Genomic DNA, 26,767 nt, shown 5'->3' on the forward strand with positions numbered 1-26,767 from the left:
TTTACGTACGTTATGGGAACATGTCAAATAGCAGGTTATATGGATATAAACATGCTGATATAAAAAAAAAAAAATATTTTCTTTCAGCTTTCTTTCTTTTTTTTCCTTTCATTGTTTTCTTTTCGTTGATAATTTAAGATATTAGAGGTCATTGTTAATAAAAAAAATATGTAAAGGTAATAATGTCCGATAAATTATGTAAAGGACGAAAAAGGAAAGTAAATTTCATTTCGTTGTTGCTTTAAAATATGAACAAATAACAATTCTTCAATTTTTAGCTTTCAACAACAGAAGGAAAACACGTAATTAGATATAAATATAAAAATGATGAAAACAATGTGAAGTTTGATTGGAACTATGAAAAGTAATAACATAATTATTCATAAACATATATGCAAAAAAAAAAAAATGTCAAAATTTAAAGAAAAACCGTAGAACAATTAAATTTGTATCATTGATACGATAATTTTTTTGGAATATCGATGTGATATGAAAATCATTTTTATGTGTTAATAATTTCGGGAGTTATTGCCATAAAACACTAAAATTTCATATGATAATTCTTGTATCGTAATTACTTTTGATTAAAATATCAAAAAACATATTCCCATTCTCCGAAATATATGTGATCCAGATTTCTAACTGAAGATTCTGTTCTATTAAACGCCTACAGACAGAAATATTAACACACATTTGCTTTTATTAGTAATCGAGTAATTAAGATAATCGAGAATGTTTGTTTAGTACATAAACAATTATTTTTAAACATTCCATCATAAGAGATATTATTTTAGATGTACAATGAAGAGGGAAAGACAACACTCTCATTTTTAATGAAATAATACTAAATTAAAATAATATGGAATGGGAAAAATTGTTTTCAAATTATTATAAGAAAGTTAATTATGCTTTAAGAAATGAAAGTAAACGCTACAATAGAAAAAGACTGGGGATTAAAAGAATAAATAATATGGTGCTAATTTAAAAGAAAGAAAATGAGCGTCCTTTTAATAATCTGACCACCATTTAAATAATCAGTAGTTTTAAAAGCAGTCATGAAAGAATGCATTTCTAGAATTTTATGAAACCGGAGGCTTAATAAGTAAATTTGTTTATCTAATTTTTCCTTTAATATACTCTTCGAAGTATTTTCTAGACTCTTCGAAATTTGAGTGAATGCTAAAAAAATGAAGCGAATAAAGTAACAACAGAAACGCTATCACATCTGTTTTCTGAAGGCTTCACCAGCTGAGATTTTAAAAAAAATGAGTGAAAGGTAATTTAAGTGATTGTTAGGAAACTAAAAGCAAAGCTGCCACTTAGTATTCTATTATGCTTTAACAGCTGGAAAAAAAATTGATGCTCAAAAAAGCAATCGAAATAACAATTTGTAAGCGAAAACCAAAGCTTCCAATTTGCTATTCTACAATTCTTTTTTTAGAACGAAAATATGTAACAGTAATTCATTTCACTCGTTCTGACGTTACCAAATTTTTAAAATCACTTTTAACAAAAATAATGAAAACAACAGATTTTTTTTATTTCATTTTATTCAAAACAACCAAGATACACAGATGATATATAATTTTACATAATCTGCATTCGTAGAGTTATAGTAAAATGTGACCATTAATTTCCATTGCCACAGAGGCAGAAATTTTTTTTAAAGTTCAATACCAATGCAAAATATACATTTATTACATTTTATAAAGTCTTATTTTTTCGATGCCAAAATATCAAATTTTGTCTTAAACTCAAGAGAAAAAGCTTTAAGAATAAAAAAGAACGAATTTTCAAAATAATTTCGTATAAACGTTAGGCATTTTCTTCCTTTTATGTATGTTTAATGTTTATGGTATTTTGAATATTACCATAGTTTCCTCTACCATGTACCTTTTTTATACCATGCTTTGAGAGAGGAATTTAAATTTATTTAACTAAAAAATCACATCTCAATTGTGAAATACCAACGAAAAATTTTAATATAAATACTCAAGCATAGGCTAGTGTTCTCAATAGTATCCTTTCATTAATCAACTAACTTAATCATCCATATTTCATTACGACTCTCAGTGAACAGAGAAGGTTTATCATACTGAACTTTGTAGTAACTAGTTTTTCGTATTTTAGTATCGTCTTTCACGACTTCAGTTAATTTCTTTGCTTCCGCTTCCCATGTTTTATCCGGCACTCCAAGAATTTCAGAGTAATACCCAGAAAATGGCCTGCAACAAAACAAAAATAGTTTGTTTCTAGGATTTGATACATTATTTTCGACCACAGACATCCAAAAATAATGATTTATGCAATCTATATAAAAATATGCAAGTTCAGATAATATTGGCCTTTACATTTTTTCTGTTAGGAATCAGCAATTATCAGACGAAACTTCTTTGTTTTCAAACTCCCCGGATTTATCTGGCAATTCTTACATTACGCCAAAATTGCCGAGATCCATTACAGATAAAATGTCATGATAGCTGCACTCCCGGGATTACTGAAAGAATTTCATATTATGCCAAGATCGCCAAGATAATAGGTTTAGTTGGGAATTTTCAAATTAAGGCAAGATTGCCAACGCCGAGTTGACAATCGCAAAGGTTAGAGACAGTTTTCTTTTTTGGGAGATATATAACGGGGATCATAAAAATAAACACACACCTATCAGACTATCTTGGCAAGAGCACAACTACAACTAATTTTTTTGGAACAATATCTTATTTATTCTCATAAACAATGAAGAATAATAAACGAGAGCGGAGCATCAAATTTTTGAAGAAAAGAAAATTATGGCAATCAATGAAATGCTGAAAACTGTTTCTAAAAATAATCCGCTGAAAAATCAAATATATCTAATATTCCAGTGAAAGCCATGACGACGACTTGGACGATGCAAGGATGGGACGATCGTCGACCTTAAGTATTCATGAATGCATCAAATGCATATCTTTGCCTTCGGTCGTCGTTTCAATGTCTGGATGTTTACTGATCGACTGAATGGGGAGAATTGTTTGTACGCATGATTCTAACAAAACATTTGAGGTTGATAAAACTGTATGAAAGAGTCGTCTCAAAGTCTGGCATATTCAGCAGTGATTATCAGAAAGTTTTTTACATGCCATATGTCCACTGCTCTATATCACTTTCCCTATTCAACAAACTTTGCGACCCGTGACATATTTGAGTTTTTGATATACATAACAGTCGTTCTGGCTGTATTGGAGCAATTTTGTGATAGAAAAAAAAGGTGAGAAACGTCGAGGTAGACTAATAGTATGAAATGATCCAATGATATTTTGAAAATGAAAGAAAAGATATAGATAATGCATTGCTTAAGACATGGAGATTTAATGGACATTTAATAAGAGAAAAAAATATATACTTAACTTATGCAAAATAAACTTTTATGACATAAGTTTATATATTTATTGGATAGACAAATTACATGATTAGTTATAGACTTCAGTAACGGTAAAGGGGGATGTCTTAGGAAAACTTCTCAAGTTTCTTTTCAAGTTTTTGAAGTATAGTATGAATATATTTAATAGTTTTGACAGTGTTTAAAAAATAACCAGCCTCATATCCTTTTTGAAATGGAACTCATTTATAGTCTTTTTTTGTAGAATGTATTTAACTAAAGAAAGGCTATACAAATCTCTAAATTCGTACTCGTATTTTAAAAGGGTTATTCGCTATAGAAGGAATTAGCTGAAATATTCACTGCATCGTCTAAGTAGCCTCCACATATTGATAGGTAATGTAAGTGTGATTTCTGCGAAGAAGAGATTCAAAACAACTATCTACAATGCCTTTAACGAAATAATATCGGTAAAATTTGAACAAAACTTTAGCGATTGTGCAGCACTTTTCTTAACAAATCATGCGTAATCTCATGTATATTAATTAGGGTGTCCGGTAAGTTTCTTTCCTATTTCTAATATGAAATCAATGCACAATATTTACTGTTTGATATTGTGCATTATTAATATTGTTATATAAGAACCCTTTTGTTCTATTACCTTCTTCCATCTCTCAGGAAGCCTCATTATGCCTTCTTTCCAAAATTGTTGTGTTTGGGACAGGAAATAATCCTCAAGGTGCGCTTTTATTTCGCCGATGGAAAAAGCGCTTATCGCGAAGAGAATTTTTTAAGAACAGAAAGAAGTAATAATCAAGCGGAGCGAGATCTGTAGAGTATGCAGGATGCGGTAAATTATCCTAATCAAACTGCAAGAGCTTCTGTCTTACGTCTAATGCAATATGTGGTCTCGCGTTGTCATGATGAAAAACAAAGCCTAGTCGATTCATTAATTCTGGCAGTTTTTTTGCTATGGCAGCTTTCAATTAACCCAGTTAATGACAGAGTTTCGTAGAACTCTTTCACCTTTTTTGAAACAACAATAATATTTCGTAAATTTCACCTTTCGTTACCATGTTTAACGCTTTGGATAAAAGTCTTAAAAGAGGCTGTGGCACAAACAAAACGTACTGTGAAAGAGCTTTGGTACGACTGAAACCGATGACATAAACGGCTAATAGATAAGACTGCATGTTTGCACAAGAAGAACCAGATGGCCATTCATAGCGCGATGAGAAGGAAACTTTTGGGACACCCTAAAATTTAAGATTTTACTTTCACGTATCCTCAACCAAAATTCCATTTACATTGAGATGATTGCTTATAACAAAAGTATTATAAATACAAAATCACTATCTAAACCAGCCTAATTTAATATATACACAATAAAATTATTAACTAATATGAAACAATTGTCTTTGCTGAAGGGTACAGCTTCCTGAGAAAGATAAAAAGGTAGCAACCAGTCAGAAATATTATAACTCTTATTTTTTCTCACTATCTGCAATTTTAAAATTCAGACATAATTAGAAACGTGTCCACTCTAAAAAAATATTGTTGTCTTACATTTAACTAAGGATATGTCGGCAAATTTATTATCATGTTATATTAATTTTGAAATTGCAGGACTCTTCTTTTTACATTTAACAATTCTACATATGTAAGGCATAGTAGATATGAATTTTCAACCAATTATATTATGATAATTGAAGGCAAACAAGAAAAAAAAATTAAAGAGCGTTCATTGTATGCAAAAGTAAAGTCATGCTGCGTAAATAAATGGAGGGGGTTTACTATGTGTTCAGGTAAAATATGTGCTACTTTCATGTACTTTGACATTTCCAAGGAAGAATCCAAAAATAATTTCTACTAAATATAACATTTATATGGCATTAGCAATAGCTTGAAGCAATATCTATTCACTTGACAAAGAAAAAATATTAGTTCTGTTGTTGGTGTAAGGAAATCATGTCATACAAAGCACTTGAAACATAATCTTCAAAATGGAGAGGTAAATGTAGAAAAAAACGAAAAAGCGAAAATTCCAGGGATCAAAGAAATTTTAATCAGAATTAATAAAATTAATATAAAAAAAACTCAAACTTTTAAAGCGATTTGTTGGCCAGTGGATTCAACTGAGGGCTCTTGTCATCTAGAAACAAGGTCAGAAGGCAAGATTATTTTAACACTATATATATATATATATATATATATATATATATATATATATATATATATATATATATATATATATATTATTTGACGGAAAAAATGAAATAGGCTTTTTAGCTTGGATTTAAAAAAAATTAAGGACTGCTGATAACTGGAAAAAGGTAATTTTTAGTGATGGAATCAGTATATTAGGCAGTATTTATTAAAATTATTGTTGCTAAACAAAGCGTTTCCTAGTCCTTAAATCTTTAGCATATCCTGTAAGATACTCTCCGAAACAGATGTTTTTGATTATTGTTTTATCTCAGATAATGACATTGGAGAATTAATTTCTGTTCAAGATATGATTAACCTATTCAAGAGCCTAGAAATATCTTAATATAAAACTATCCAAATTTTGTAAATTTTTGACAAGATGCTTCATTAGCATTTGACCACACACTTCAGAATTAGTCAAGACTTTTTTTGCTTAAAATAAAATTTATTTGCTTTTTTGCTCTTGAAGATCAAGAGACTTAAATCCAACAGAAATTTTGCGGAATATTTTGAAGATACATTAAGGTGTAGTCGAGAACTGTTTCAAATCTGTAACAACTAAGTGAAACTCTAATACTATAACGGTGTCTATCCATTTCATGAAGATTCTCTTTTTTAAGGAAGACTAGTTCAAAAGCATTCTGAATATAAAATTAAAATAAAGTGGTCTAAAAATCTTTTGAATACTTGAATGGCGTTTATGAGTTGTAAATTTTGTATTATGATGCAATATTTAAGCAGATTAATTACATGCTGAAGCAATATATGACAAAGGGAAGCAAAGGGAGGACAAAATATCTTGATAAAAAAAATTATAGCATAAAAACTATTATATACTCTGGCTCTGACAAGAAGGCGGCTGAGAATCCAAGCATCATGGGATATAAAATAAATCTGTTTTGATAAATTAGAAACTGCCAACAGAATCTCATTTATTACACTTTGTAATTCAGTGATAACTGCTCTCGTTTCTTATTTTTTTCTCTCTTAGCAAATGCATCTTTAATGTCTGAGGTCAAAGATCAGCCATTAACTCATTAGAGGCATTTGGAAAGCATTACTTAAACATATGCTTACTTATGTAAATTGTAGATGCCGTACTCGAGTTCCTAATAAAGTCAATTACTAAAAGGGAGAGCGTTTTCAACTTTATTTAGTTAAAAGGTACCTTGTGTACATAGGGGAATACTGACACACTCTGTTTTTGCATTAGATGGATTCTCCAATCTTTTAATTCACCTTTCAGAAGACATTCAGGACTTATTCGTCAAAGTAACACACGTAATTTAAGTAATCGTCGTCTTCACAAATTATATTAGGAATCTAAAGTATAGGCAATTCAACCTGCCAAGGAAAATTATTTTTCTTGTCCACATTCCTTTACTCTAAATCGAGCATTTAATGGAAGGTCGTATACTTCCTCTTTATAAATTTCATATAGTATGGCTGTGATGAGTTAGTAGCTGATCCACGACCAGACAGATGAGTGCATCTGCTGAGAGAGAGAGAGAGAGAGGGAAAAGAGGATCGCGGAGAAATAATAGGATTGTAGCTAGAGCGCGAAAAATAATAGTCAAGCCTCATTAACGATGCATATTCTATCTTTGATATAAGCAGAGGCTTGAACACAGCAAGATCTGGAAAACTTAGAAATAGGCTTATCGAAATAGGCTCCTCCGATATCAAGCATTTTTTATGTCATTATAGGCGAATCGTCAGAACCATTCTTTATGGTCTTGAAATCCAGTGACTTCATCCATATTCTCTGAACTCTAGTTGAACAGAAATAGATTTCGTTTCATGGAATCACAATACGCCATTTAATTTTTTCTCAGTGTTATTTTATTTTTAAAAAATGATTTATTGCTAGAAACTATGAGCTACTAAAGTCATTTTTAAACAATAAGAATGTGACTATACAATGATAAAAAAGGTATATTACTATTTTCAGCAGAAGTTTTGTAATTGGCGGAAGGATTTTTTGTTCATCCAGTAGCTCATCTGTAACATTAGTTTCATTATATTTAATTTCTGTTTTTCAATAACTAGGAATATCTTTAAATGGACCTTGCCCAAAGGCAACATCTTGATAAATCTTTCAAAAATTACAAATAAATGTTGGATTTTCTTTTTGTGACATAACAAATTCTGAATAAAGAAAATATAATACATAAACAAATTTTTTTAAAGTGAAACTATTTTCTATATTTTATTTTCATATCCCCATATTTTAGGGCTGCATAGATGAAAAGTGGACAAATTGAATGAAAAGAATACCTTTATTGGAAATCAAAAGAAATTGCCTTGAGCGTTGCAACACGGTTCCCATCATTTCGGTAGCAAATCTATACTTTTGCTGTACAAAATTGGTGGTTGATTCTTGTGAAAATCCTGCACAGCTTCCTTCACTTCAAAATCCTAATGGAAACGTGTCTATTCGGAAGACGTGGAAGTCATGGGGTGACAAATTTGGACTGCACGGCGAGTGTTCCACCATTTCCTAATGGAATTTGTTTAAGATCGTCTGAGTTTCACGTGAGACGTGTGAGCGGGCGTTGTCATGGAAAAGGATCGCTTGTTGTGTGAGAACGCCTGGCTGTTTGCTTTTGATTGCCTTGCGTAGTTTCGTCAGAGTACTGCAGTATTGTGTTGAACTGATAGTGTTCTCTTGGGGCAGGAAATGAATCAAGAGTGGTTCATGGCAGTCGAAGAATCAGAAACCGTACTAGCACGCGTTGTTCCGATCTGTATGGATCCATGCATAGCACGACTTTATTTCCGTTCAATAATTCTCTACCACGATCAGCTTTAACAGTTGAACGCTAAATGCATTGCAACCTATTACCATTCTTTAAATCCCTGTTCGGTGACGCTGCTATAGCTGCAGTCATTCTGACTCAATCGCGTGTCCACTTTTCATTTGGGCAGCCCTCATACATTCATCAAAGATGGCCGAAAGTTAACACATGGAATAATAATTTGTTTCCATTCGATCATTTATATTAGCTTTCATATTTTGCAATAAAATTAATTATTTTTACATAACTTACCTTACAACGTAGACTGTTTCAGGCTCTTCAACAATACTGATTCGCAAATCAATAGGACGAGGAGGATTCTTGGCCAAATTCGATGGTATGAAAAAACCCACTTCATGATTATACTTGTTAAAATGACTGATTTTGATTCTCACAGGCAAGGTTGTGGGAATATTCATACCTGTATAATTAGTAATAACATATCTTAAATATTTATTCACCATCAATGAGATATCTAAATTTGTGTAGAATGTAATTTTTAAGGTGGTTTCATCGAATGATTTTTTTTTTTTTTTTTTTTTTTTTTGTATTTCAAAACAGTATTAATTAGAAACAGTACAATTTTTTTTAATATTAATTAAAAATCATTGAAATTTTAAAAATAAAAATATTTATATTTATTAAAGTGTTTTATTAATTATAAATTAATCAAATTTCTTAAATGTAGAAAAGAAAGATTAAACAGTGAAAACAACAGCTTCTTACTTGCTGCTTTTTTTTTAAAACCATGCAGATGCATTCAGAATAGCAATTCAATTATACTACTATAATTATTTCAAAACTTTTGGAGAAAATAATAGTAATTTTCGTACAATGGAAATTCATTTGAAAATTGTCTATTCTAGCAAAGTAGAATAGAACAAAATTTTCTCTTCCTTTCTAACGACAATGCTTAATTCCAGATGAATGGAATGATAATCTCATTACTGAACTTGAGTATGCAGAGTAAATATATATGTGTGTGGCGGCCAAAAAAAATTACAAGAAGTATTGTTTTAAAGCATATAATTCTGCGATAGTATCCCCCCCCCTCTTTCTCTCTCTGTCTGACTCCTTGAAAATTGGTTTTTCATTTGAAGCTATAAATACTAAAGATGTTTCGGCATTTGAAATCCACTGTCAATAAAGAATAAGCAGTTAATAAACAATAAGCAGTTAATAAACAATAAGCAGTTGAGGAGTGACGCCATCCTCCTATACGTCTATATCAGGCCAAATGGTGATAACCTACCTCAAGATCCGAAGCAAAACTTTAACCGGAAACTGTGACGTTATATGGTCCTGGTTTGGCAACTAATGAATACTTCATATTTCCACAAATGAAAAAGCATTTGTCAGGAAGAATAGAAATACTAATACAAAAAAAGAATTGAAAAATAAAAATAAATGGTGTAGTGAATAGCTTATAAGCCAGTTAACAGCTACGCTACCCGAGCAATTGCTTTTGTATTGTGGTCATGTTATTCGGCTGCGAACCACAAGGTCCCATGTTCTATCCTCGCTCATACCAATCCCCACAATGGCATCGTCAAAAATTAACTGAGACACTTCATCAAAAAGCATCACTTCCAAACAGAGGTTCAAGCCAAGAGTTTTTTTTTTTTTTTTTTTGTAAGTTGCCGGACTTATGTCTAAAATTTGATCCCTCGTTACGTATAATTCCAGTGAAGATGAAACCTAGAAAAAAATGATATGCATATATTCAATATTCATGCTATTGAAAATATATTAGAACCAGTAGGAGTGATCTTTCCAAAACTTTCTCGCATATTCTTCAATAAATTTGTCATGCCAGAGAAGGCCTTACATGGCATTGACCTGCAATAATTATGCAATATTTGTTGACATGAATTTAACATTTCTGTTGAATCAATCCTTGGCGAGTTATTTGGCGATTAATCTCTGGCACGCGTTAATAGCATCCAAAAATCGAATTTCTTAAATGCGTTTTTCTCAACCGATTGGAATAAAAGTTTGACACAACACTACAATTGCAGTCACATAATCACAATCCAAACTGCCAATATTTAAATCAATACGTTTTTGCATTATAATGTTTACATGTCTCTGAAAGTACAGAAAGACAAACGGTGAACTTCTTGCTGGATTTGGCTCATAATTTGATAGGTGTTTGGACTACAGATATTAATTTAGCGTATCGAATTTTATACTTCTAGCTATCTTCGCTTTATAGTTATCGTGTTAACGTGTATTCGAACAAACGGATTTTCTCTAAACAGATTTTGCACAAAATTTGACAGAAATCTTCAAATTTGATGTAAAGACTGTATACCAAATTTCAATCATCTAGCTCAAAGTGTTTATGAGGGTTTTTTTTTTGTCACAAACAGATAGACAAACGGACATTTTCCACAAATGTGTTTCCCAAACTCCGGGAGGTCTAAAACGTAGAGATTCTCCAGTTCGAATTTTTTGACGATTACTATAGTTTCTTTATACTACGTATACGAGAAAGTTAAAAGTATTTGAAACTTTCATATAAAAAAAAATTGCTCATAACAGTGCAAACATGTTCATATCTAAAAATCCACACACACACACACACACACACACACACACACACACACACACACACACACACACACACACACACACACACACACACACACACAATGATTTGTACGAAGACAGTAAATCTACTTCAGATTGAAGACGGGACAAAAACTAAACTAAGAAAAACCTGCTTACAGTAAAATTTTATTAAATAAGCATCGCAATTAAAATTGGCAACGTTCCCTGATCCGCATATCCTCAAAGCTCAATTCCGTTTGATATATTTATGTCATCTATTAATTTATAAAGAAAATAAGAAAGTTTCGGGAGAGAAAATAAGCATGCAAGTTTGCATACTTTCTTCGCAATGCAATGCTTCTTTAACAATGCAATAAGCATGCATTGTTAAAGAAACTCTTGATAGCATACTCTCAAAAAAGAAATATCACGATAAAAGTTTTTAAAACCCCAAACTCTTCAAAGTTGTAACAATTTTTCGAAATTCGTTGTTGTATGAATTTTGAACTTTATCTGTCCAAGTTTACAAAGATAAAATGCTTACTACACCCCTGAATCGATAAGCTTGACGGTTTTTATGCAAAAAAATTAATTACTTCTGTTATTTTTTCCTTCAAAATATTCTGTCAATCTCTTAGAAGCTTTGAGTTCGGCTGCTTTTCCAAGTCTATTAATTTCATCCGTAACAGCCCAAGTTTGTGAAGGATATCGTCTAACTTCATAATCCTGCAAAATAAGTGATTTTTTTATAGTTGGTCACAAGTTTTTATGTGTAAAGTAAGGCGAGCCAAAATTTACTTTTTTTTTTTTTCGTATTTTTAATACTAGGACACAAATATATAATTCTGATTTTTCTGAACGATCATTCTGCTAAGTAAAAAGTATGCATTCCGTTATTAAAATCTTGATAACTATGTTCAAGCATTGACAGTAAGCCATTGGGGCAACTAGAGCGATTTCTTCTATACTAGATACTAGATATTTTAAGGGCCTTGTAATTTCATAATGCCACCAAATCCTTGAAAAGAGGATTAAATCAGATTGACTGTCATAAATGTATGTCCGAAAAGCTGCATATGTCTTGATATTCCACAAGTCTCTCAAGTGACATCTCTTTTGGAAGTGCCATTTCAGCTCCCATTGGATAAATATCTCAAATTATTATCAATGATTCAAGACAATGTTTGCTCACAATAGGGATAAGAACAAAGACTTCTTTTTTTAAATTAAGACAGGTGCGGGAAGATGAAAAAATATTCAGCTTATACAATTAAAATTAAACCAGTTTTGAAAGAGATGAGCAAAATCCTTCTCATTATTATCTTACACTGATATTGTAATATTATTTTCTTCCCAAATAATAATTAAAATAATGATTGAGATTTTAGAATAAGTCTTCGAACAATTCATTTATCAATCATGTAGAGAGATTTTTCTTTTTCTAATATTTGAAATAGTAATGAGTGTTTTAAAAATTATTATTTTAGAAACGTTAGCTTAGTTAACAGAGTAGAATCGATTATTAATATGCTAATAATAACCTTAAATTGACATGAAATGTTATGTTTTTCCATTATATTGTTTATATTTTCTAAAATTTCGCAAATAAAAGTTTTATTACTTAAAATCGCATGAAACAAATGTATCTTAAAAACTTTTATTAAAATTACTGTCAGAATAATACGTAGATAATCTTTATTAGTTTTCCTCTTGCAATTATGAGGTTAATCAATTCTGAACATTCTGTTTTATTTTTAATATTTAGGAACAGATAACTGTAGAGGCTTCGCATAACCATATAAGCAGATTAATCAAATTTTAAAGAAATAGTCTCAGTATTTCTTTATTGCTCCATTGATGAATCTTTATAGAAATGCCTAAAGATCGTTTTTAATTTCATAATTTAATCATTATCAATCTTTAAACGTTTCAAAACTTCACTATACTTCGCCATTTTCTTTATCGCTTGATTACAGTTATTGTGAATTTTGATAAATTGCTCTAATGTTTAAGGTAATATAAAGGTAAAGAATAAATTTCTTTTTTGTTTCTGGTGGGAATACCAATGATGTAAGAAATTGGTACCAGTTTGGTTAGATTATTAGAAATACTTGACAATTACGAGATAAAGGCAAATGACATAATTTATGGCCAATACAATTCTGAGGCTGACGGATAAAGAAAAATAAAAATTCATTTTGAAGACGGTAGTATGGAAGACATTCTATTAAAAGGAAGTTAAAAATGAAGTGCCCAAACATATTTCCTTGTGTTGAATATGTTATGTGCAGACTTTCGTGGTCTTAGAAGCGTACAGTAAAAATTGATTCCATATTTGGATTTTTAGTCAATTTTCCATAAAGAACTAGCATCGATATTAAGAAAGCTGTTAAGAAATTTAAAGAACGTTATTAATGTGGGAAAAGGCAACGACCAGCATTAATATTTGAATTATATTTATTAAGATTAAAGTACAAAGGACAAAACATTACTACATAGAACATAAAAGATACATGAGCGTGAGCTACACGTCTTGCAGTCTCACTGCCTAACTCTCGTCTGCCAATAATGGCGGGAAAGCATCACGTGATTAATGACGTGACGCAACATGGACAGCATGGCGCCATACAGGATACGGGATCTGTCAGCGCTTCCCACATTAATAAGAATACTGAATCTGAATTCGGTGATAAAATGGTACATTTTAAATGCCTCTTATCAAAATTTCCCAAAACAGTTGAAAAACAATAGCACTTGCAATGAATTCTTATAAATAGATATCTAATGGACACAAATATTAGTGGTGAACGAAGTTTTACAAAACTGAAGCTACTGAAAAACTTTTATAAAACGTCGACAAATTTAAAAGACCGAACTGTCTGATCATGATGTATTAAATGAAACTGATTTTCAAGATACTTTTACAGATTATAAACAAATGGAGTAAAATTATATTAAGAAATTTTACATAGTAAATTTAGTAATAATTAATTGTTAATAATACATTTAAAAAATTAAATTAAGTATGAAGTAATTTAAATAAGATAATTACATAAATTTAATTATTTTCATCATATATTTTAATAAAAAATATAAGCATAAAATTAACATACTACTATGAAATTGAATAGAAAATACTATTCAGTCTTTTGAACAATGACATTGACATGGTTTATTCCATTTTGAAAGGAATATAAATGGGAATATTTTCCTTTAATAGTCCTCGGTTTGCAATTAAACTCTATGTTGTTTATAAAAAAAGTCGATGATTTATGAACTAATTTGTTTGATTGAATTAATTACCTTTTTTAAATTTAAATAAAAAACACACAAATTATGTATTCACTAAGAAACTTTTTTTTCAATTTTTTATTCCTATTTAAATTAAAATTTGAACGTTTGGCCACTATTATGCCCATTTCATTTAGAAAATGCTTAAGTACAAAACGAAAGTAATCACTTTTTTTAATCAAACAAAGGATTTTTTTTAATAATAAGCATAAAAGTACATTTCAAAGAGAAAATAAGTTTTGTTTGGATTTTCTTGTCATTAATGCAATTTAGAAAGGAGGGGCTTCAGAATAATTTAGCGCTTGATATCAAATAATTAAAATCCGCCACTAAATATGCCATAAATATATGGAGATCTTATATGAAGATCTTTCGTTAATTCCAAATTTGATATACAAAATAATCAGCTGGGAGTTTACTTCTTTCATCTCAAAAAGTCAAATAAATGTTGTAATGTATTCTTCTTTTATTTCAAGTAGTCAAAAAACTGTCATAATGTATAAATATAGACAAAATATTAATTTTCCTTCAATGAAATAAATTAATCATCTATGCACAGACATTACTTACAAGATGTTTTTCCAAAACAGTGTAACGTGGACATTCCAGACCTTTGTAAGTGCAACCTTCAGCACAAACGAAGATTAAAATAGCCTAAACAAAACAATGTAATAAATATCTGAACAATCTAAAACAATAAAATAATATTTATGAAAAAAAGATGCTTAGAAACTGAAAAATTAAGATTCCATTTTAACATTTATTTTATCTGCACCTTTGTAATGGTGATCCCACGTATACAAGAGAGATTGCTAATGACAAAGTTGATAAATTACGAATAGTTAAAAGTTCTTCATACAATTTTCACATAGTGGTATCTATAACAAAGCGCGTTGATGAGAATTGACTGAGGATTGTATTTGCCAATATATCCACATGACGACAGAACCAACAAGTTCTACATTATAAGATGCTTGAAAAACTTCATTTGCAGTAAAGTTTCTCATGCGTAATATTTGAAATAATTTTGAGAATTTTTGTATCATTCAGCATTCTCAGATTGTACGCTAGAATTTGTCTAAAAATTTGCTTCATTGTTCGGAGTTTAAAAATCAAGCAATTTTTAATACTGCACTCATTTAATCTATTATTTGTTATAAGGAATTATAATAGATCGTCTGGAACTTTCAAGATTTAGAATTTTCTGCCAGGATCTTTCTTTGAATTATATACTTGACAGTCAAGTTTTAGCATTTCTAACTTGTGTGTAGTCTATCAATTTTGAATCATATTTTATCATAATCGTCGTTTTCTATGCAGTTTATCGTTTATCCACATTACAGCTACGTAGTTTTAATAAAACATTATACATATTTTTTCCTATATTCACTTTTATTTTCATGCCTTATGTCGTTTATAATTCTGTCCTTTTTATTTGTCAGTATGCGCTTTAAAAAATCGTCTGAATTCTTATTTTACGAAATCGTCTGCATTGTTACTTTTAAAGTCAGCTGCAATGGAATTCTTCGTAGTTTTCATAATTCTTTTAAAGTTCTAACGATAGGTTCCCTTGACAATTTGTTATGTCGACAATTGAGCAAGAATGGATGTCGGGTAAATGGGATGGAAGACAGTATTTCGAACCTGCAGAATGGATGAAGGGTGAGAAAAGAAAGGACTGAATCCGCACCATAGTAAAAGGTATGCACGAAAGGGTTCCTGGTTCGATAAAAGTCATTCGGATTTAGGAATAATTTTATGCATGACGTATATGTGGTTAAACCGAATGAGGCGTGAAAGTATTGTGAATGATTTGAATGTTGCAGCAAGAATGGTGACTGATTGGGTGAATTTTTGTAGAGGAGTGTATGAGGATGCTTGTTTAGCCTTTGATGAGAAAATCGATGGGATTGGAAAGATTGTTAAAATTGATGAAAGTAAGTTTGGAAAGAGAAAATACAATAGAGGAAAGCGAGTGGAAGGGCAATGGGTGTTTGGAGGATTAGTCAGATATACGAATGACTGCTTTTTTGAAGTAGTGCCTGAAAGAAGTGCAGATGTTTTACTTGAAGTTATAAAAAGACGTATTCTTCCTGGTAGAACCGTAATTTCAGACTGTTGGGCATCGTATAACTGTCTCGATAATGAAGGTTATCAGCATTCAACGGTGAATCACATTCTGACGTTTAAAGATCCGGAAACCGGAGCCCACAAATTCTATAGAAGGAACGTAGAGTACCATTAAAAGATCTTTACAAGGAACAAACCATGTAGGCGGAGAATTCGACGGCTACATGGCAGAGTACATATGGCGTCGCGATAACATAAAAAATACGCCGATTCTTCAGAGAAATATCCCGATCGTACCCTGCCGAGATAAATGATTAAATAAATCAAGTAAGTGCATTCATTCATTAAAATTTCCTCTGAAATCCGTTCCTATAACGTCCTTCATTCTTCCTTTTCTATTGATTATGTACTTGTTCCTGTTACCCACACAGTCCTTATGTTCAATGTGCTATCGAAGCTACTAGGTTCCCGCTCCCGCTGCTAGCGAAGCCGTAGGATTTTTTTTTTAAAAGTTAAAAAAAATTCTGCTCGGTGCCTTCTATAGATGCCGAGGGCATCGCATGCTCTATCTTTGGCTCTGCATCCAACAAACCGGCGCAGACGGTCTGGAAAAAAAAAAAAACAATACTTATCAGTAAAAAAATCATAATTATATTGCGGAAACTGATAACCTAAACTGTTCCGCAGAAGTATTTGTTTACTTTGCCCGCCATCTTTATTGGCGACTTGGCATCGTTAGCGCAGCAAGGGCACACTAACTAACTTCACTTTTACCAGACAAAGTTTGCAGAGTAGGTCATGTTAATAATCAAAATATTCTCATATTTAGAGAAATTATTTTAATTTACTCGTTTATGATGTAAATTACAAAGAAAGCGAAGATACTTCTGATGTTTTAGTAGTTAAAATTCATGCATAATCAATCAAATTTAAAATTATGCATTTTTAAGGTTTCTTGCTCCCGTTTTTTTTTTTAATGAAATCGCATTTTTATTATTATTATTATTTGGCATGCAGCTTTTCAGGATCGAGCTTTAACCGACTGGAACAAACACTCCCAAATCAGTTCCGTGCCAGTAACAAGGTACCGTGCCAGAACGCAATCTACTGTCGACTCAGTTCGGTGGCTTAATTAGGTTAGGACAGGCAAGACAAGCGGCCCTGGTACCTGTCTTTTTTTTCTTAGTTTAAAATTTTTAGAATCTTTTAAATATACTGATTCCAACAAAATCTGGAAGAAATTAATGCGTTTTTTACAGCCTGATATTTTCTGATTAGATTTAAATTTTTTAATTCAAATTCATTTTTCTGATTAGATTAAAACTTTTAATTCAAGTTCAATTTCGCACCACTAATATAAGGAGTCAAAATTCTATATAGACAAATTGCGCTATAAACAAAATAATCAATAAGTCTGACCACATTTTAAAAGATTATAAAAATCAATATGTAAACAAAATATTAATTCGAATATTTTTTTTCAAGTTCGCGGAAATTTTTTAAAAAAATCGTACAAAATTTGAAAATGTGAAAAAAAGAGAAAAAAAAAATGTAATTTTACACGAAACAAAGATTAAATAATTAAATTTCCAAATGAGCCTTGCACCTCCTAGAGATTCTTTCGACATTCATAATACCAAAATAAAACCTCTAAATGAATACATTCCTCAAATTCTCACCCCAGGAGATGGAAGTTAATCGATCGTATTCTTAATATAGACTTCAAGGCTGGCGGCCGGAGCTCAGTTAGCGCCATTTCTGAAAATGTTTCTTTGCAATTAATTTATCGTGGAATAAATGTCTATTTTTGCAATTAATTCCGATTTTAACTAAATGAATTATTTTTCAACTAATATAAGGCTCCATTCATCGCACTGTAAAGATTATTTTTGATTTAAAAATGTTTAGTTTATAATAAGTAGTAAATACTTCAAACAATTAATGATTCACAGTTAGTTATTTATATCAGATACATATGCAAATACATAAAATAAATATTTGTATTTCTTTTAGACAAATATACGATTTGGGTCCAATCTTTGTGAAATATGATTTGTTCGTACCACCTGCTACTTCCTGCTTCAGTGTATGGTGTCGCCCCTTATATCCTATTAAAAAATACTTCACTTTACCAGTCCTACTCATACAGAGTCGACATACTTTTTCTTTGCTTGTAATTGTTGATCGTTTATTATGAGTTAATAGTAACAAATTTATTTTTATAATTAATATGGATTAAGTCCATTAATCTCAAATTGTTCACTATCCATGAATTTATTACTTCCTGGCATACAGCCAGAATTAGACCTACCGCCATAACATAAAATTGGTCCGTCGAGCCGGAGAGATAGCGTTATAAAAATGTCACTTATGGCTTTAAATTATCAAAGAGGTGCATTTAAAACTAAAATCAATAAGATTGTGTGGTGAGTAGCGTATAAACCAGTTAACAGCTACGCTACACGAGCAATTGCTTTTGTATTGTGGTCATGTTATTGGGCTGCGAACCACAAGGTCCCAGGTTCTATCCTCACTCATAACAATTCGCTACATTGGTGACCTCGAACGATGAACCTTCAACCTTCGTATAGCTGTTGTGGCGCCATCTACCCATAGCAAGCCAAAGTCGTCAGACTCGCTTGACGCAACAACAGCATCAGCAACCACTCACGCACGCTCGCCATAACGCTTGGCGCTACTCAAATGGGTACAGGCGCATTATAATCAACAGCCATATCGTTCGTCTCATCTACGACTCACTGGAGGGAGAGTCTGTGGTGAATAGCTTATAAGCCAGTTAACAGTTACGCTACCCGAGCAATTGCTTTTGTATTGTGGTCAAGTTACTGGGCTGCGAACCATGAGGACCCAGGTTCTATCACGGTTCTATCCTCACTCATACCACCACGCCACAATTGAAACCTTCTTCAAGGAATTCCAGCCTTCCGATGATTCCAAAAAGGATACTAAACACCTTAACACTAAGCTAACATCAGTCGACGATATTCTGCGAGGACTCTATCAAATAAAGCGTGAATTATGTGCTCTGCCTGATGATGTGGATTTAAAAGATGCTTTAGAGTTTACTATTGAATTGGAAGAAGATGCTCAAGAAATGAAGGTAAGCCTTTTTGTATTTCTTTCCAAATATGAAAACAAAAGCGAAACTGTTTGCACTATTCCAAAAGCAAATATTAAAATACCTGACTTACGCTTGCCTACATTTAATGGAAAATTTCAAGAATCTGGGCTTTTCAAATCTCAGTTTATGAAAGTTATTCGAAACAAGCCATCATTGGATGAGACTTAAAAACTTGTACATCTTAAAAGTTCTTTAAAAAACGAAGCAGCGTTAATTCAAAATGATCAAGATACTTTTGATTCTCTGTTGAATGCCTCAGAAAATAGATATCAGAATAAACGAGCGTTGGTTAATATACACATATCCAAAATACTTTCGATTAATAAATTACATAATGAAATTCCTACTCAAATTAGGTCATTAATCGATGCTGTTAGAAATTATATTCGATCTTTAAAAAATCTAAAATTTGAATTTAATCCTTTATCTGATGCTATAATATTGCATGTGTAAGATAATAAAATTGATAAAGAATCTCAAAGATTATTCCAATTAAGCCTGACAACGACTAAAGTTCCTAGTTTAGAAAAACTCCTTCCATTTTTGGAATTAAGATGCTTGCAGCTAGAATCTGTTATTAAACCAGATTTCTCGGCAAAAAATAACCCAACGAAATGTAAAATAACTTCCGTTTTCAGTGGGAATAATAATTCGTCTAGGGTTAAATATCTTATATCCAAAAACAAGCAAAATAAAAAATGCGTCATGAAAGAATGTAATTTTTATGATCCTTTATATAAAAGTGATAAATTGAAAAATCTTTCAATTCCTGAAAGGAAGAAAATTATTAAATTAAACTATGTATGTGATCGTTGTCTATCAACAAATCATTCTAATAATTGCCCCAGTTCTTTTTTCTGTATAAACTGCAAAAGCAAAAATATTAACGCAATGCATAATATCTTACTATGCGAAGACAAATATATTACTAATCAAAAAATAAATTCTCCTGCAGCGAGCGAAGCATATCTGAGTCATCAGTAACCTTGCTTCCAAAAGCGATTCTATTAGTAAAGGATTGCTTAATACTGCAATGATTTTTATTCATGGTCCAAAGGGCAAAATAAACCTTCGTTGCGTTTTTGATTCGGCTTCAGAAAATAATTATTTAACGTTGAAGGCAGCATATAAGTTAGGGTTAAATAAAATAAAAACCAATTCCACCGTACAAGGTCTAAATAAATTCTCTTTCAAGAATTAATCATTTTGCAAAGGCAGCTGTTTCGAACTTTGATGATACATTTCACTTGAATGATGTTGACTTTTTCCTCACTCCAGAGATAATAAAAATGCATCCTTTAAAAAATATAAATATTTCGGAATTTACAGTTCCACCAGGTTGTATTCTTGCGGATAAAGATTTTAATCAGCCTTCAGAAATTTCTTGCTTGTTAGGAAGTGAACTCTTTTTTGATAATTTTGGTCCAAACCAAATAAAATTGCCTAACTCTAACTTCAGATTAGTAGAATCTAAATTTGGATTTATTGTCGCAGGATCGTATAATGATGAATCTTGCTATTCAAATCATTGTTTCCTTTCAAAGGGTTAAAGTGAATGATACCCTACGTTCCTTTTGGGAAACAAAATATTTTCGAAGTGCAAACTAAATTTAACGATGAACTTTCACACTGTGAGGATCATTTTGAAAGAACGTACGTTAGGAAACCTTGTGGCAGATATTCTGTCTCGCTTCCATTCTAACCAAATATTGAAGAAAATGTAAATTTAGGAGATTCTAGAACCATTGCGTCTAAACGCCTTGATCAACTCTGGAGACGTCTAGACCGTGATAACAAATTAAAAGTTCTTTACTCAGAATTTATTGAAGAATATCTTTCTTTATATCATATGGAAGAAGTTTTGAAATTTTATGAAATAAAATCTAATGATGGATTCTTTATTCCACACCACGGTGTACTTAGATCTGGCAATCGCGCTCGTCCCTTAAGAGTAGTTTTCAATGGCTCACAAAAAACTAATCTAAATATTTCTCTTAATGGTGTTCGGTGTAAAGGAAGTACAATTCAAAAAGATTTATTTTCTATAATGCTTCGTGCGCGTAAACATCGTTATTTCTTAGTTGTGACATATGCCACATGTTTAGACAAATTGAAATAAAACTCCTACAGAGATATTTTTAAAAATTCCTTTGCAAAAACGGGCCAAATGAACCAGTTCAAATTTATAAATTGAAAACAGTCACTTATGGAACAAATCCAAGAACTTGAACTGTTAAAAACTGAACTTATTCTTCTTTTTAAAAGTGCAGGAATGAGCTTGCACAAATGGTGTTTCTCACATTCAAACAGTGGTCTCTTGACTGAAATTTCGATCAGTTATCTGAAGAAACTGTAAAAACTTTGGGTACTTTGTGAAATAATTCTTCAGACACCTTTTGTTTCAAAGTTTCTCTTCCTACCAATTCGATCTTCACGAAGAGAGATATCCTCTCTCAGATCGCACGTCTATTTGACCCTCTTGGTCTTTTAGGGCCTGTAATAAGTAAAACCAAATTCTTCATGCAAAAATTATGGCTACTTAAATTAGATTGGCATGAGAAATTACCTATAGCAGTTTTCAACGAATGGACTTCATTTGTCCAATCCTTACCGGATTTAGAAAAAATTAAAATCCCAAGATTTGTCCTATAGAGTATCCGAAAAGAATTTCGCTTCTTGGATTCGTCGATGCCTCGAAAAAGGGATTTGCAGCTGTAATGTATGTTTCTGTTCACGCCAAGAATGGTAACAAAAACTGTCGCTTTCTTTGTAGTAAATCAAGGGTAGCACCGCTCAAGACTCTATCCATTCCCCGATTGGAGTTTTCGGCCTGCCTCCTGGTGTACAAGCTGGTAAACAAAGTTTAGGCTGCACTCAAGACTGATCTTCAGGAAACAACTTTGTATTCTGATTCCAAAATTGCCTTAAGTTGGATAAGGACTCCTCACCATCTTAAGACATTTGTCGCTATTAGAGTGGCAAAAAATACCAAAATTAATTAAAAACTTATCGTGGAAACATGTATCGTCTGAAAATAATCCAGCTGACCTCCTTGCCAGAGGTGTGAATGCCCCAGACTTGGTCAAGAGTGAACTGCGGTGGAAGGGCCCCGATCCTTCAGAGCTTGTACGTACATGCTGAACATTCTCACAACTGTACTGATGACATTAGGGAGGAATTTAAAACTTCTGTAACTAAAACTCTTCTGCTCTCAGCTGAAATTGATTTATTTCATAAGATTGTTTCTGTAACTAATAACTTTTGTAAATTAATTCGTATTCTTAGTTATATTTTCAGATTCATCAAAAATGCCAAGTCACCAAGTGATAAACGCATCCCTGGGCCTTGAACTCACAAAGAACTTACTGGAGCAGAGATATGGTTATTAAATACTGTTCAAAAAATAGAATTTCCTTGTGAAGTAAAAATTTATTCAAAGGTGAACCTGTACCTTGTAATAGCAAACTTATTTCTTTAAATTGTTTTATTGATGAAAATAATATTATTCGCGTTGGAGGTAGATTACAAAACTCTTCTTTGTCTCTCAATGAAAAATGTCCTATAGTGTTACCAAGTAAGAATGCTATAACTTTAATGATTATAAGATATTATCATAATAAATACTTTCATGTTGGTTCTAACAATTTGCTATACCATGTTCGTCGTAAATATTGGTCACTTAATGGTAGAAATCTAACACGCCAAACTGTTCACAATTGTATAATTTGTTTTAAAAATAAATCTGTGACGTCCAGTCAATTAATGGGTAATTTACCGAAAGAAAGGGTAACTTCCACTTTTCCTTTTAACAACTGTGGAGTAGATTTCTGTGGTCCATTCTTGGTAAAAAACAAAAAACAACGTAAAGGAATACTGAATAAAATTTATGTCTGCATATTTGTATGCATGGTTACTAAAGCGATCCATTTGAAATTTGTGTTTGATCTTACTTCCCAAGAATTCATTGCCTGCTTAAAAAGGTTCTTTGGGCGAAGGGGTATAAGTTCTAAAATCTTCTCGGATAACGGTAAAACATTTGTAGGTGCAAATGTAGAGTTAAAAAAAATTATGTGAGTTAGTTAAATCTCCTGATGAAGCATTAAATAATTATTTTAATGATGAACATATTGATTGACATTTCATTCCTCCTAGATCTCCTAATTTTGGTGAATTGTGAGAATCGGGAGTGAAATCTTTCAAATTCCATTTGAAACGCGTAGCTGGAAATTCAAATTTAACTCTTGAAGAATTAATCACTTTACTTGCAGAAATAGAAGCTGTGTTAAATTCACGCCCTCTAACCACACTTTCTTCTGAATTTGACAATTTTGAGTCTCTTTCTCCTGGCCACTTTCTAATTGGCAGACCGATTGCCGCTACAGTAGAACCTCAATTTATTGATTTTAAGGAGGATACACTATCAAAATGGCAAAGAGTCACTCGATTATCTCAACAGATTTGGAAAATTTGGAAGAGAGATTACTTAAATAATTTACAAGAAAGGACCAAATGGAAATTTAACAAAAATAATGTTAAAATAGGCACTCTTGTTTTAGTTTAAAATGAATCCCTCCAGGTACCAAATGGATCACAGATAGAATTACAGATGCTTTTCCAGAGAAACATAATAAAATTAGAGTTGTGAATATTAAACTTCCTGATAAAAAAATAATTAAAAAAACTTCAGATGTTTGCATTTTACCTATTGTATAAAAAAATGTGCTAATTATTAATTATAATTCTTGTATTACCTATATATCAGTGTATTTGCCTTTACTTGTTAATTTTTTTTGTTTATGTTTGATTTGATTTAACATGCATTATTGTATTTATGTTCTCAAATTTGTATTCATTTATCTGTTGAAATTAGTATTTCAACGGGGGCCGGGATGAGGATAAAGTGATGTTCGTACCACCTGCAACTTTTTGTTTCAATGTATGGTGTCGCCCCCCTATGTTACTTACTGGCATACCGCCGGAATTAGGCCTACCGCCATAACATGGTTCAAGTACTCCTCAAGACAAGAGGAAGGTCCATAGAGCTGGGAAGGTCACTTAGCATTTCTAAGTCTAGAAGTTAATTAAAATATAAATTAATTAAAAATTAAGCAAATTTGTAGAGCAATTTTGGTATATCTATCAAAAATATTAGCTCAGAAAAATTATTATTTAAGTACCATTACTCAAAACTAAAAGCGAGTGTAGTCTCCTCAGAAATTTCTCGCATACTATTTAATAAACTTGCCATCCCAGTTTACATGACATTAGCGTACAATTGTTATGAAATATTAACTTTTGGCGTGAATGTAGCCTTTTTACTAAATCTGTCATATAATACTTGACGAGTTATTCGGTAATTAATATAAAGCCAGCGTTAATAGCTGAATCCAAAAATCGAATTTGCGATTTAGACGCGTTTTTCTCAATCGATTGAAACAAAAATTTTACAAAAAAACTGCATTTCTAGTCACATACCTATACATAATTTGATAAATTTAAGACATGTTTCTGAAAGTACAGATTGACAGATAGTCAGCCGATTATTACATTTCTCTCAAAACTCGATAGGTGTCTATATTGTAGATGTTAAGTCTGTGTACTGAATAAATTAATACAATCAATAGGTGCGATTTTTTCCATCTGTTTAATATATGTCTGGGTAAAAGTGTAATTTAGTGTGTCCCTTGCTGCGCCAAGGATGCCAAGTCGCCAATAAAGATGCCGGACAAAATAAACAAACACTTCTGCAAAACAGTTACGGTTACCACTTTCTGCATTAAAATTATGATCTTTACTGATAAGTATTGTTTTATCTGATTTTTTTTAACCTTTAAGGACTGCTTCTTATCATAACAGTTTTGAAATAAAGAAGTTTTTCAAACCAGCTGCGCCGGTCTGTTCAGTAGAGAATAAAATTTAGAGCATGTGATGCCTTCAGCATCTGAAGAAGGCACCAGGCAGAATTTTGTAACTTAAAAAAAAAAAAAACATCCTACAGCTTTGCTAGCAGCGGAAGCGGGATCTCAGTAGCTTCGTTAGCTCATTGAACATAACAACTGTATGGATAACAGGAACAGTACATAATCAAAAGGAAGCACGGAGAAAGAAGCAATCAAACCATTTCAAACAGGCATCCTTTCCCCAACTTCATCAACTCGTAAAACATATTTATATATATTCCATTCACCCTTCATCCATTCTGCGGGTTCAAAATATTTCATGCCATTCCCATTCATCACACATCCGATTTTGAACAATTCGCGACTTAATGAATTACTAGGAAACCGTCAGATCAGAAAAAGAATTACGAAAAGTGCAAGGAATTCCATTGCAGATGATTTCAGACGATTTCTAAAATGCATACCGACAGTTAAGTATTGCAAAAGAATAAATATTTTCTGTTCGTATTCAAAATAAAAAATAAAATTACAATGTTTTATTAGCAATAAAAAAACTTAATTATAATATAAAACTAAATTAAAAACTTTAAAATCTTTAATTTATATTTTATTATTTTTAGTTAAAAATCTTTCATAAAATAGTTGTTCATGTACAACTCAGCCAATGTAAAAAGTAGTAAACAAAACAGCATTAGGATTGCTATACGATCGTTTCGTTGGGTTACCATATTGGCGACAAACTCGGGGGCACACTAAACTAAACTTCAACCTAAGTCTGTAGTATTTGTACACATATTTTATTGACTATTACCTAACAGATAAACGATAGATTGAAATCCACTTTAATATACCTTTCACTTCGCCATGGATAACTAAAATCTCAAATTGCCAAATAGGAGGTGCACAACTGAATAAAGTAAAAAATCGTAGTAAACAAATTAGTTATAATATTGCTAAAAAAATTACTCCCCTTGCTTTTTGGGTTATTATATTAATGATAAACTCAAGAGACACATTAAAGTATATTTTAGCTGAATGGTATTGTGTGCCAATATTCTTGCGTGGTGATAACTACCGTTTCAATTTATAAAAAAAAATATCGAAATTTCAATACTCAACTCATTCGTGTAAATGAAAAGCAAAATGAGATTTTCTCAACGGCTTCAGTTAACTAATTAGATTTGATTTTTACAGTTACAAACTATATTCTAATGAAGTTAATCTATAATGAAGTTCAAGCAATTTTCTTCTATTGCGGATTATAATTTATTAAAAGTTATGGCTGAAATTATTAATTTGAGAGATACAATTTATCTAACTAAAAATCAATAAACTATTTAATACGATTTTTGTAAAGTTACTTACAACAAATAGAACTTTCAGCAACATCTTGAAAAGGTAAAATATTTTAGCCTTGTTCTGAACGCCTTTATAAATAAATCTTAAA

General features: G+C 31.5%; 1 protein-coding gene across 1 annotated transcript; it reads right to left on the minus strand.

The window, feature by feature from the left end:
* Positions 1-1,892: 1,892 nt before the first annotated feature.
* Positions 1,893-26,753, minus strand: LOC129964189 (uncharacterized). Its single transcript, XM_056078910.1, has 5 exons — positions 26,686-26,753; positions 14,779-14,862; positions 11,514-11,643; positions 8,617-8,785; positions 1,893-2,225 (listed from the first exon to the last, which is right to left on the minus strand). Exons 1-5 carry the CDS (start codon positions 26,707-26,709, stop codon positions 2,030-2,032), a joined length of 603 nt encoding a protein of 200 aa, XP_055934885.1. The 5' UTR covers positions 26,710-26,753; the 3' UTR covers positions 1,893-2,029.
* Between the last annotated feature and the right edge of the window lie 14 nt (positions 26,754-26,767).

The sequence above is a fragment of the Argiope bruennichi genome, chromosome 3, assembly GCF_947563725.1.
Source record: "Argiope bruennichi chromosome 3, qqArgBrue1.1, whole genome shotgun sequence".
Lineage (NCBI taxonomy): Eukaryota > Metazoa > Arthropoda > Arachnida > Araneae > Araneidae > Argiope > Argiope bruennichi.

What these genes read in the sequence shown, in the direction of transcription:
- LOC129964189 (XM_056078910.1), bottom strand. Translation starts at nt 26,709, where the DNA reads ATGTTGCTGAAAGTTCTATTTGTT. An exon ending in TGCTGAAAGTTCTATTTGTT is followed by an intron (nt 14,863 to 26,685) that starts GTAAGTAACTTT and finishes TGTTTTGTTTAG; the next exon opens with GCTATTTTAATCTTCGTTTG. An exon ending in CTGTTTTGGAAAAACATCTT is followed by an intron (nt 11,644 to 14,778) that starts GTAAGTAATGTC and finishes CTTATTTTGCAG; the next exon opens with GATTATGAAGTTAGACGATA.